Genomic DNA, 13,642 nt, shown 5'->3' on the forward strand with positions numbered 1-13,642 from the left:
AAAATCCTTACAAAAGGAGTTTTACTGGTCAAACCATTCAGCTATTTAGAATCAGGAGAGAGCAGAGAACATGTCACAAAGAAGAAGAGAAAAAGGGGGTGGGGAGGACGTGCATTTATTTAGTCTGCTTCTCCTTCATGGTGAAATGTTCTATGGTCTCTCACCATCCTAATGCCTACCCCAGACTAGAGGATAATTTGCAAGATTATGGCCAAGATTCCCCCCTCCCGATTTTCTCGGGGGTGCTCCTCGAAGACTGCCTCTTCCCGATTGTGAATCGGGCATATCTAACATGTTAGATATTTACAACTCGACAGGCGATTGCATCTTGAGCAGAGAGCCAGTAGTAGCTGTGTTTCCATTACAGTTTTTCGCAAAAATAATCTGGTCCGCGTCCGCCCGCAGCCCCGCACAGAAACAAAGGACTAGGAAATTGTCATCGAGGTGAAATACCCGTGCGTCTTTGAACTGGACGGAAAACGAATGCTATACTGCAAAGCATGTAGCCTACAACAAGCGCTAGGTCTCATTTGCTTCCCGCATCGGCGAGGACCGCGAGTGTCCGCACGGAAAAGTGAGTCAAATCAGCAGACGCGCCCCTCCACAAGGCACCTGTGCAGACGGTTTTCGCCTGGCCGTGCACAGTACACCCCGAATTGTGTAACTACGTGGACGCGGCTGGGCGGACAAAGTGGAGTTTTCAAGACTTCCGCGAGCAGAAACCCACACAGTGTATAAAAGCTCCACACGTTTCCTCGTCAAGATTCAGTATCTCTCATTTCCGTGCAACAGTCCAAACTTCAAGCATAATTCCATCTTAACGCTATACTGCAAAGCATGTAGCCTACAACAAGCCTACAACATACACTTCGACCAGGACATCCTTCAAAAACGTTTTACCACCGCGTATATGTGCTGAGGAATGATTTGCATCCCTGGCCTGTCAGCCTGTCATACGGGGTGAGAGAGAGAGGGATTGCAGGGCCACTTCTGGGCCTTTTGGGGCCCTATGCAACATCAGAGTGGGGGCCCCAAACCACTGTCATCATAGTATCCCTGAATGAACATGAGGAGGCATAGGCTACTTCATTATCAGTAACGCTTTTAATTAATTAATTAAGCACAATATGAACAATAACTGTTAAAAAATATATGAAAATGAAAGTTCACAAATATTAGTTAAACAAATCCTTTCAGTGCAAATGCATTATAAAAACAAAAAATAAGATTTGTTTAGAAAACGAAATGACACAAATGTATTATTATTATTATCATTATTACTACTACTACACCCGGTGTGCACACTGAATAGGCCTATTATGCTATATACTATTATACTTTTCTGTCACATCGTCATTATTAAGCCGGCTTATGACTGCATAGTATCTTAATTACTCAAAATATAAGGCGACTAAAATTGGCCAACCATATTTTTATTCGGGCAACCAAAAGCTTTTGCCAGGTTGCCCCTCCAGCAACCACTTTTAAAAGTTAACGTCGAGCCCTGCTTCCAAGGTGAATCTTCGGCATAATCTTCTAGTGTGTGGGGTTGCATTTGAACAGACGCGATTGTGTGTGTGTCCCAAGATTGAAATGTTAAAAAATCAGCTCTCTCTGTCCTGTAGTGTGTGGGCTCTCAAGATTTTTATAATCTTCAAGGATTTGAAAATCCTCTAGTCTGGGGTAGGCATAAATCTATGGATTGTAAATTGACTGCATTTATATAGCGCTTTTATCCAAAGAGCTTTACAATGTGACTACATTCACCCATTCACACACCGAGGGCGGCCAGCTGTCATGGCGAGAGCAATTTGGGGTTCAGTGTCTTGCCCAAGGACAGTTCGACATGCGGACTGGAGGGGCTGGGGATCGAACCACCGACTTTCTGGTTGGTGGACGACACGCTCTACACGCTCTACACCGACACGCTGCCGGTTGGTTTAGAACAGCTTAGGTAGGCGATAGATTAGCTACAGCCTAAGGCTGACCTGTTATAGTGTTCAGGCAAAGATCAGACTAGAGCAGAGTAGGATAGGCCAGATTAGGCTGTAGATTAGCTAGATACTATGTCCCAGTTAGCTCTGGTTAATGCTTAGAGTAGTCAGTTGTCTGATCTTCTCCCCCCCCCTCTCTTTCTCTTTCCCCTTCCCCCGCTTCTTCCCTTCTTCCCCCTTCCTGTTCTCCCCTCTCCTACATTTCCCACTCCCCCTCCACCTCCTCTCTTTCCATGCTCTTTCCTCCCCCACATCCCACCGCCCCCCCCCCTCCCTTCTCCTGCTCTCTCCTCCTTCTCCCCCCCTCTGCTCCTTCTCCTCTTCTCCCCTATTTTCCCGAATCCCTGCCACTTCCTGCTCTCCCCTCTCTCACATTCCCCCTGCTCTCCTTCCCCTGCACCCTCCCACCTCTCCTTCTCTGCCTCTCTCCTCCTCTCTGTCCTCTCCCCTCTCTCACATTCCCCCTGCTCTCCTTCCCCTGCACCCTCCCACCTCTCCTTCTCTGTTCTCTCCTCCTCCACATTTCCCATTTTCTCCCCACCCTCGCCCTAATCCGGGCCCGTATCCTACCCCCTCCCTCCACCCTAGACCCTACCTCTACCCTGGCTCTCCCTCCCCTGCACCCTCCCACCTCTCCTTCTCTGTTCCCTCCTCCTCCACATTTCCCATTTTCTCCCCACCTCCCCCCTCTCACATTCCCCCTGCTCTCCCTCCCCTGCACCCTCCCACCTCTCCTTCTCTGTTCTCTCCTCCTCTCTGTCCTCTCCCCTCTCTCACATTCCCCCTGCTCTCCTTCCCCTGCACCCTCCCACCTCTCCTTCTCTGTTCTCTCCTCCTCTCTGTCCTCTCCTCCCTCTCACATTCCCCCTGCTCTCCCTCCCCTGCACCCTCCCACCTCTCCTTCTCTGTTCTCTCCTCCTCCACATTTCCCATTTCTCCCCACCCTCGCCCTAATCCGGGCCCGTATCCTACTCCCTCCCCTCCCCCAACCCTAGACCCTACCTCTACCCTGGCTCTCCCTCCCCTGCACCCTCATCTCTCCTCCTCTGTTCTCTCCTCCTCCACATTTCCTATTTCTCCCCACCTCCCCCCTCTCCTCCCTCACATCCCCCCGCTCTCCCTCCCTCCTCCACTCTCCTGCTTTCTCCTCTTCCCGGTGTTCTTCCTCTTCCCCCCTTCCCCCACTACTCTAAAGCATAGTACACATTTTACTCCAAAGCATGGCACCCACTCTATCCCCCCCAATATTCTGCCACTATTTAAAGCATGGCATAGCATGGCAATATTCCGCCACTATTTAAAGCATGGCACCCATGCTCTTAGTATTTCGCCACTATTCAAAGCATGGCACCCACTCTTCCCTAAAGCAAGGCACTCATAAGCTCTATATGTGAACATGTGCTTATTTGGCAAAAGGACTCACTACTAAAGGCTTGCAGCCAATTAAATTAGGCATAGTTTGGTTGCTTAGAAATTGACATATGTCCGTTTGCAAGATGTGCGTCTATATTTCTCATTCTCTCCCCACCTCCTCCCTCCCCCTGCTCTCTTCTCCCCCACACCCCCCCCCCCTTCCCCTCTCCTGCTCTCTCCTCTTGCTCCTTCCCCACCTCCTATACCCTCCAACATCTCCCATTCCCTCCCCACCCCATCACTCTCTCACATTGCCCCTGCTCTTCCCCCTTCTCCTGCTCTCTCCTCTGCTCTCTCTTCATTTCTATATTTTCTATATTATCAATTGTTCAAATGTTATCTTTATTCTGTATATTCTTGTTACTGTGTGTTAGCTAGAATCAGCTAGACATACTTTCTGTGAAGCCCTCTGAGACATGCTTGTGAATTAGGGCTATATAAATAAACTTGACTTGAAACTTGACATGTTCAGTTTCCAGTATAGCAAAAGCAAACAGAGGATGGGCTATATAGTAAATGTCTTGGTGGGGCAGCAAAGATGGCTGTGTGTCTTAGCAGGAAGAGGAAATAGATGCAGACGTCTAAGTAGGTCTTGCAGTCTTGTTGAAGGCTCTGGTTAGGGTGAGAGTAACCATAGACTTTGAGAAGTACAAAAGGATGCAGGACATGTGAGTGTTTCAGAGCAGTTGGTGTCTGGGGGAAGCTGTGTGCAGGCCTCCAGCCTGAGGAGAGCTGCTTTTTAACACACAGCTGATGAGGAGGGCTTGACAATGTGTACAACTGATCTGTTTTCTTTTGATTGCTGTTGCTTTGTTGAGTATTTGTTGGAGTTGCTTAGGTTTTGATTTCTTGTTTTGTGAAACTTGGTTGTCCTCTGCCATGATGTAATGATTTGAAGATGTACATGTTGTAGGTAGAGGTTTCAATAAAGGCTTGTTAAAACTCTGTCTCCCCCCCCCCCCCTCTCTCTCTCCCCTCCCTCTCTCTCTCTCTCTCCCTCCCTGTCTCACTCTCTCTCTCCCCCCTCTCTCTCTCTCTCCCTCCCCCTCCTCTCCCTCTCCCTCTCTCTCTCGCTCTCTCTCTCTCTCTCTCTCTCTCTCTCTCTCTCTCTCTCTCCAGACTCTGTGAGGCTGGTGAATGGTACTAGTCTTTGCTCAGGCAGACTGGAGGTGAAGTCTAACCAGTCATGGTCCTCAGTGTGTGAAGCTGACTTTGACCAGCAGGATGCAGAGGTGGTCTGTAGGGAGCTTGACTGTGGGGCTCCTTCAGTCCTCCAGGGGGCGCTCTATGGAGAAGTGGAGGCTCCAATGTGGACCAAAGACTTCCAGTGTGAAGGCAATGAGTCTGTTCTCCTGGACTGTGGAAGCTCAGGCTCAGCTAGAAACACCTGCTCACCTGGCAAAGCTGTTGGACTCACCTGCTCAGGTAAAAGAGGAGGTGCAGTTTGTATTTGGCTTCATTTCTGTTCTAATCAAAGTGACTTTACTTCTTTTACTAATGACTCTTGTTTCTGTTCAGAGCCTGATGATGTCAGGTTGGTGGGAGGAGCCAGCCGGTGTGCTGGTGAACTGGAGATTAAAACATCTAGTGGAGACTGGAAAACAGTGCATTGTCAGCGCTCTAAGTGGAACCTGGAGTCAGCAGCTGTAGTGTGCAGACAGCTGGCATGTGGCTCTGCTGTTTCAACACAATGGAGAAAGTATAACTCATCAAGATCTTTCACGGCAAAGAAAAATGACTGGAAGATTAATTCTCTCTGTGATGGGTCTGAGTCTGCACTGAGGGAGTGTGCAGGAAGGTCACCATCATATGATAGCTCTTCCAGCATGTGGCAGTTTTATAAAAGCTCTTTCAGCCTGGAGCTGATCTGCTCAGGTAACTGAACAGTGACATCACATCCTCAGATTCAGATTCATTTATTTAAAGAATGGGACTTTACACATTAATGAACAGTACAGCCGTACAGTAAATATGCCAGGTTGTAGCCCAAGGGCTAGTTTCCACCTGTAGTCCCATGTCAGGTTGATGTAATCATGAAAGCGAAAGAAAAATTAATAATACAACAAAGATTAAAAGTACAGAAAGTTAGTAAAACCAAAAATGATTAAAACACACAATTAATAGTACCAAAAAAAAAAAAATAGTATAAAAGGTTAGTGAAACCTAAAATAAATAAAATAAATAAAACACACAGAGCATGCTGCAAAACATGGCAAATGATCTGTTAAGTATGTTAATTGTGATCACATTGTTGGTTTGATCTGAGCCATATTTTCAACTGGCCTTTGAAGGTGGCGAGACTCGGGCATTCTCTAATCGAGGGAGGTAGATTATTCCAGAGAGTGCTTCCCATGAAGGATAGGGTCTTCTGACTAAAGGAAGTTTTTCTAAAGGGGACCTCACAGACCTTGTTCGTAATGGCCCGGGTGACACGGGTCGAGTTGGCGGTCGCACGATATTTAATAAAGTCAGCAAGAGGAGGCGGCGCCAGTCCATGTAGAACTTTGTATATTAGACAGGCAGAGGTGAAATTTCTAAAGTTCTCAAAACTTAGCATGCCATATTTACGTATGACATGGCAGTGGTGATGAGAAAAGGGTTTTTTATCTAGTATTTTCAGGGCTTTTTTATAAAGTAGTTTGGCTGGTTTGAGGATGGTTACTCCTGTCAGCGACCAGCTAGTTATACAATAATTCAGATGCGAAAGGATCATTGAGTGTAAAAATAAAAACGCAGCGTCTGTGGACAGACAGCTCCTTATTTGTCTGAAATTATACAGGTGGAATTTAATTTTTTTGGAGATCATTTTAATGTGATTGCTGAACGTTAAATTGGAGTCCAGCATCACGCCTAAGTATTTAAACTCGTTAACTACTGATAATTCCTCTGACCCCAGGAAAACATTGGAGCGCGAAGGTGCAATGTTTTTTTTAGAAAAGAACATGCAAACAGTTTTTTTTGCATTCAGCACGAGACAAGATTTAGTTAGCCATGCCTGAATATGAGAGAGAGCTGAAGATAGGACACGTGCCGCCTCCACTGGGTTTTTAGCCCTTGTGAAAATAACTGTGTCAGCTGCTTCCACAGTGCCAGGCTGCTCTCTGACTCCTCTGTGTTACAATGTAGCAGTTCTCTGTGTTACAATGTAGCAGTTCTCTGTATTACATATGAATGTAGCAGTTCTCTGTATTACATATGAATGTAGCCTCTCCTCTGTCTTGGGCGGTGGCTGCTAACAGACAAACCGTCATCTTTCAACCGTCAGCATTCATCACTTTGGTTCAGCCAATCATCTCCCTCTCTGTTTACAGATCTGCTGGTTCAGCCAATCATCTCCCTCTCTGTTTACAGATTTACAGATCTGCTGGTTCAGCCAATCATCTCCCTCTCTTCCTCCATGGATGGGGTCTCCGAGGCCCAGCAGGTGTTCAGGGGCTCCAGCTTCACCATCAGCTGCTCCATCCAGCCACAGTACCCAGGAGGCTTCTTCCACCTCACCTCCAGCAACACAGCACAGGACTACATCCTGCCAGCTGTCAATCACTCTGCCCTCAACACTGCAGACAACCACACCCAGCCAGCTGTCAATCACTCTGCCCTCAACACAGCAGACAACCACACCCAGCCAGCTGTCAATCACTCTGCCCTCAACCACACCCAGCCAGCTGTCAATCACTCTGCCCTCAACCACACCCAGCCACCTGGCAATCTCACTGCCCACTTCCTGTTTCCTGCTGCAAGCCACGCCCACCAAGGGATCTACAGCTGTGTTTATCACATCTATGTTTTCTCTCATTACTTCTCCTCTAAGAGCCAGCCTCTGTCTCTCACTGTCTCAGGTAACTTGACGGAGAATATTCCAGTTTTTGCCCTTATTCCAAAAAAGACAATATTCCACAAATAGTCCTGTTTGCATGCAGCAGTGCATACTCCCATTATTGTAACATAAAATGTTCCCATGACGTAATGTACGTCCTACAGCTACGCTGATTCATGCATTCACTCACTCACTCATCTTAATCTGCCCCCCAATGGTTGTTGGGGTGCATGAACATACCTACACACTATAGGGGTGTAAAGGACTCATGAAACTAGCGTTTGCATGGATACACTTTTGGGGATTTTTGCATTATTACAATCATCAGCAGTTTGGACTCGACCAACTTACCTCTGGTCTCTGATATGGTAAATTAAAACAAGTCGTGGTCATCAGAGCCAGCCTTATTTTTTAACACCAGTAGTTTTACTTAATATTTCAGTAACTTGAGTACAGACGTTCAGTTTAAATTGTAACAACTTTCACGTAACAAAAAAATCCTTTTCTGAAATTAAACTAAATAAATAAATTAGAAAGCAAATTAACATATAGGTTTAATAGGTTTAAGGGAGGTCTTTTTCTTACCTCATGCTGGTACGCTGTCCTTCCATTCAAACTTGGAACAGCTTTGGTAACAGATTAGTGATGGTGACACAATATACAATGAGTATCAGCCACTGCCATCGGTGTATTTAAAGGAGAACTTACCTCCAAAACACTTTTTTTCAGCTTTTAACCAATATATATGACTTTGGGGGTGATGTGTGAAGAATTCTGTTCAAAATTTCCACATTTGACACCAAACTGTTGCCATTTTACCATTTGTATCATTTTTCAGCAGCATATCTGGCATAAGCGCCCTCTAAAGGTTGAACACTGCTTTTTTCTCTCTCAAATGAATAGGAGATTTGGTACAACCTGACGTCAGGTTGTCCCCAAAGACTATGGGATTTCAAGATAATTACTCCCCTACCCCCCCTGTACCCTTTCGGCTCCTCAGAACTCCAAGCCTATTCCTATTGAAGTTTGCTCTTAAAATACTGAACCAAACGTCGTCAAAGTTGGCACATGTCTTAATTATAGTTAGTTTCCCGCTGAATGTGTCACTACTTTATTAATATCTTACCTGGATAAGCTCGAATGATGATGTATATATTATCAGTCCGAGTTGCAAGCACTGTCTCCAGCCCAGGCAGGCGGGAGAGAGTCGTACTGTAAACCTCATGGACGAGCCCCAAGCTCCGCGGGCGCGCGCAGCAGCAGCTGGGCTCTCTGTGCTCTGAGAGCAGAGAGAGCAGTCTGATATTTCCGCAAACAAATATGGTCGCAGTTTAGCGCACATGTAAAATATAACGCTATACTACGACGTGACAACGTGACAAAGCTTATCTAAACACATCGGCTACTATCATATATTTCCCTGCATCCCTCCTACTGAGATTATATCGGTATTGATTTTGGACAGATTGAATGCGCGGAGGAGGAGGAGGAGGAGAGATCTGCAGCTGTGCCCTGAGTAGCCCTGAGAGACACTCGCCTCGCTCCGACTACTGTGCCGGTCTGTGAAAAGCGTCCTGTCCAGTCGCACCTTCGCAAACAGATGCGGGATTCCCTCAATCCTGTACCCAATCTCAGACTGTACTGCGCTGAGAGGAAAACTTTTGCACAACTTTTAACAAGAATCACGAAAAGCCCCCAAACTAAAATGAAAAAGGGACTATATGGCAACTTGGACGAGGGAATGACGTAGAGAAATCTCGCATTGTGTTACCCCAGAACGGGGGCTTTGTCGTATTGTGCGGTGTGCTGCTGTAACGAGCCCACGTCACTTTGCTCTCGTAACGTAGTTTGACACACTGCCATAGAGATACATGCAGAAAAATAATTAAATTTCTAGTTCGCCACTGAATTACCAAATTGATATAACTTTCAACCATTTTGAGCAAAGCTCTTTCCAAACAGGCCACCAGCGTTGGCTAGTTGTTGATATTTATAAAGATATTGCCCCTCTCAAATAAATTATTTTTGAGGCAGTAGGCAAACTGTAATGGCGTCGATTTCCGAAAAAAAATCTTGACTTGAACACAGCCAAAGAGTCTAGTATAGACAAGAGTATATGTCATTTCTTGTTTTTTTCCATAGGTATTTTCAAATCACTGTTCTAATACATATCTAGGGGGTAAGTCCTCCTTTAATCTTATTGGCCGATGAGACAGTTGTAGTCAACAATGCAAAAATCGTCCATTTCCGATATTTAACCGATACATTTGTGCATCACTAAGGGAATCACGAGATTTATGTTTAATGGGAGCTGTTCTCATGATGTCAGCTGATCTGATGAGATGTTTCTGTTTCAGCCTCTCCAGCAGATCTCACCTTCAGACATGTTGTCCCGCTGCTGACTGTGCTGTTGCTGCTCACTGGCATCTGTTTCTACTGCAAGGTACTGAACATCTTTACTCAGTAGACGATTGGTTAAATTAAACAGACTGTACATTTTAGCTAGAAGAGAGGTGTGATCCAGTAACAGCTGCTGTCATGTTTTTCCAGGCCAGAAGGAGGCACCAGCCAGGAAGAGAGAACATTGAGCTGGTTTATTATAACCTTCGTGGTTCAGATGCTGAAGGAAGAGAGGAGAACATCGAGCCAGATTATTATAACCTTGATGATTCCAGTGCTGAACGGAGTGAGGACATTGAGATGGGTTATGATGACGTGGGTGGTTCCAGTGCTGAAGGAAGAGAGGAGAACATTGAGCTGGGTTATGATGACGTGGGTGGTCCCAGTGCTGAAGGAAGAGAGGAGAACATTGAGCTGGACTATGATGACCTGGGTGGTCCCAGTGCTGAAAGAAGAGAGGAGGACATTGAGCTGGGTTATGATGATGTGGGTGGTCCCAGTGCTGAAGGAAGAGAGGAGGACATTGAGCTGGGTTATGATGACCTGGGTGGTCCCAGTGCTGAAGGAAGAGAGGAGGACATTGAGCTGGATTATGATGACCTGGGTGGTCCCAGTGCTGAAGGAAGAGATGAGGACATTGAGCTGGGTTATGATGACCTGGGTGGTCCCAGTGCTGAAAGAAGAGAGGAGAACATTGAGCTGGATTATGATGACCTGGATGGTGCCAGTGCTGAAGGAAGAGAGGAGGACATTGAGCTGGATTATGATGACCTGGGTGGTCCCAGTGCTGAAGGAAGAGAGGAGGACATTGAGCTGGATTATGATGACCTGGGTGGTCCCAGTGCTGAAGGAAGAGAGGAGGACATTGAGCTGGGTTATGATGACCTGGGTGGTCCCAGTGCTGAAAGACGAGAGGAGGACATTGAGCTGGACTATGATGACCTGGGTGGTCCCAGTGCTGAAGGAAGAGAGGAGAACATTGAGCTGGATTATGATGACCTGGATGGTCCCAGTGCTGAAGGAAGAGAGGAGGACATTGAGCTGGATTATGATGACCTGGGTGGTCCCAGTGCTGAAGGAAGAGAGGAGGACATTGAGCTGGATTATGATGACCTGGGTAGTTCTAGTGCTGAAGGCGGGTTGGGTGAAGAAGCAGCAGCCCAGGGATAGTAGGATCTCCAAGGACCTGATCTCACTCCAGATGGATGTCTCAGCTCTCACACAGCCAGCTGTCCATCACCTTAGTGAAGGTAGCGACAGAGTTCCCTTTAAAGTCCCATTGAAATCACAGCAGGAAAAAACAGAATAATTGAAAAGGAAGTCAGGACATGTTGCAGTTGTCTATCCATCAATATCATAATGCAGCCAATCAGTTGTCAGTAGTGAAGGCTCACAGCAAATCAGATGACTCCTTGACATGAATATTCATGACAACTCTCCCTGTCAAAGTTACTGAGAGTCTAATTGGTTTGATTAAATTGTCATATCAGTTACTTTTTTTTTTCTTATTTATTTCACCCTGCATACATTATATTTCATGTCTTGTTTTATGTTCTAAAATAATGCATATTTTTCATTATCTGTTCATGTTAGTTCATGTAAATAATATGTTAATATACTTACATTAATTACATTGTAATTCATTGTAGATCTTAGTTTCTGGTGTTTTTGCTTCATGTGGCACCCGGTTGTTTGTGATTTGTTGTCCGCTGAATTATCAGCATTTCTGTTGATTTCCTTTGGCATTTTTATGGTGCTCCATGTTTGACTGTATGTATTTTGTTTTATGGTGCCCCATGTTTGACTGTATGTATTTTGTTTTATGGTGCCCCATGTTTGACTGTATGTATTTTGTTTTATGGTGCCCCATGTTTGACTGTATGTATTTTGTTTTATGGTGCTCCATGTTTGACTGTATGTATTTTGTTTTATGGTGCCCCATGTTTGACTGTATGTATTTTGTTTTATGGTGCCCCATGTTTGACTGTATGTATTTTGTTTTATGGTGCCCCATGTTTGACTGTATGTATTTTGTTTTATAGTGCCCCATGTTTGACTGTATGTATTTTGTTTTATGGTGCCCCATGTTTGACTGTATGTATTTTGTTTTATGGTGCCCCATGTTTGACTGTATGTATTTTGTTTTATGGTGTCCCATGTTTGACTGTATGTATTTTGTTTTATGGTGCCCCATGTTTGACTGTATGTATTTTGTTTTATGGTGCCCCATGTTTGACTGTATGTATTTTGTTTTATGGTGCCCTATCAGGGACTACAGATGTAAATTAGCTTGAAGCTATGATCTGGTGCAAGGCATCATGATCATTAGTGATGGAATTTACTTCCATCACTAAAAACAATACCTACATTATCATCATTCAAGAAACATCTGAAAAGCACCCTACTGTAATTTCATTTAATTTGTTGTGTTTCTTAACTTAACTAACTTGTTGTATAATTTCCTTGTTAATTCTAGATTTTGTTAATTTTATTGTTTAGTCTATAAACCGTACTATTATGTAATATTTCTTCTGTTTTTCTTTCGTTCTTTTTATTTGTTTTCCTTTTTAAAATATATCTGTTGAAATTGATATGGGGGAGGTACCTTTAAAAGCTATTTTTGGCTTCCAACCTCTCCTGCACAATGAGTCAATTTTTTTTAATGATTACTGTATGTTATGTATCTATATGCAAATAAACATAAACATAAACATAAACATTACTTTGTTCTTTACTGAGAATGATTAATGTACATGCACACTGTCCCTGCCAAATAAACAGAATACAATAAAATAAATAATGTATGTTAGTTCAACAACTACAGTACTATTTTGTAATCCATGCTTTTCATACTTCCAGTCATGTACTTTTAGTTATGTTGTCGTGTTGAAACTAGTCATACTGTCTCTTCTATATCATATCCAGTCTGTACTTCACGCCCACAGAACCTGGTCAAAGGAAGTTGGGGAGAAATGCTTCAGACCGGAGGAAGTTCAAACCAACCAGCCTGCAGGACATCCGCTCGTATTTCTCCAATCACCTTACATCCAGACACCCACCTATCATCGCTCATTATTATCCATGAGTTTCCCTTTCTGCTTTGGCCAAGTTCTCCCAGCTTGAAGTAGCCTACAGACGTTTAGGAGGAAGCATTTGAAAATTGCTGGAGCCAACCGTCTGTTTTAAGAGACTACGTTGTAACTATTGGTGCGCTGAAACAACCCAATTTCACCACAGTGATCTTTTATAGATCAAATTTTTAATTTGATCCCTGTACCAAGGGCGCCGGATTCATTTTAGAAGTGCAGAGGCCAAAAAGTGTGTGTGTGTGTGTGTGTGTGTGTGTGTGTGTGTGTGTGTGTGTGTGTGTGTGTGTGTGTGTGTGTGTGTGTGTGTGTGCGCGTGTGTGAGTGTGGAATTGAACGGTGAGTCATATCGATTAGTTCACGGTCTGCGGTTATGTACGTTACCCGAAAAGTAAGGCAACACTAAATAATCAAAATATTTAATTGGCTTTGGTGTCATATTTTCCAAGAGAGTTTATCGTGGTGGACTTTAATCACTATCACATGAAGATTTCAGTCAGTCTGTCTTCAGCCAACCTTCTCTAGTTTGACTGGAGGCCGCAGGAGACAGGGCGGGCGATCTCCTGCTTGAAGCCTGAAGCCTCCTCGTAAGCACACACGGTTCTTTCTACACCCGCTAAGATCTCCTGGGCGGCTGCCAGTCTCTCTGTGATGATTCCTCTCATTCAGCTTTAGACATGTTACTGAAACTCTCAGGAGTCTCCGAGTCGACACTGTTCTCTTGCATCCTATTTACCTTAAGTGTTGCAATAGGGCATTTGCACTATAATGATTGAAACATCTTTTACCGTAAGTGTTGCAATATAGGGGCATTTGCGCTATAATGATTGAAACATATTTTACCGTAAGTGTTGCAATATAGGGGCATTTGCGGGGAATGATTGAAACATCTTTTACCGTAAGTCAAGTCAAGTCAAGTTTATTTATATAGC

General features: G+C 44.6%; 1 protein-coding gene across 1 annotated transcript in view; it reads right to left on the reverse strand.

The window, feature by feature from the left end:
* The window catches only part of LOC310800882 (polycystin-1-like), a gene marked incomplete at both ends in the record, with an annotated part of 49,094 nt that extends 35,657 nt beyond the window's left edge, over positions 1-13,437 (reverse strand). Inside the window, one exon of the mRNA XM_083664769.1 lies at positions 13,395-13,437. Coding sequence (XP_083520895.1) covers positions 13,395-13,437 — 43 coding nt within the window. The remainder of the gene's footprint in view (positions 1-13,394) is intronic.
* Positions 13,438-13,642: the final 205 nt, after the last annotated feature.

This window comes from Poromitra crassiceps (genome assembly GCF_964638095.1).
Source record: "Poromitra crassiceps genome assembly, contig: HAP1_SCAFFOLD_130, whole genome shotgun sequence".
Taxonomy (NCBI): domain Eukaryota; kingdom Metazoa; phylum Chordata; class Actinopteri; order Beryciformes; family Melamphaidae; genus Poromitra; species Poromitra crassiceps.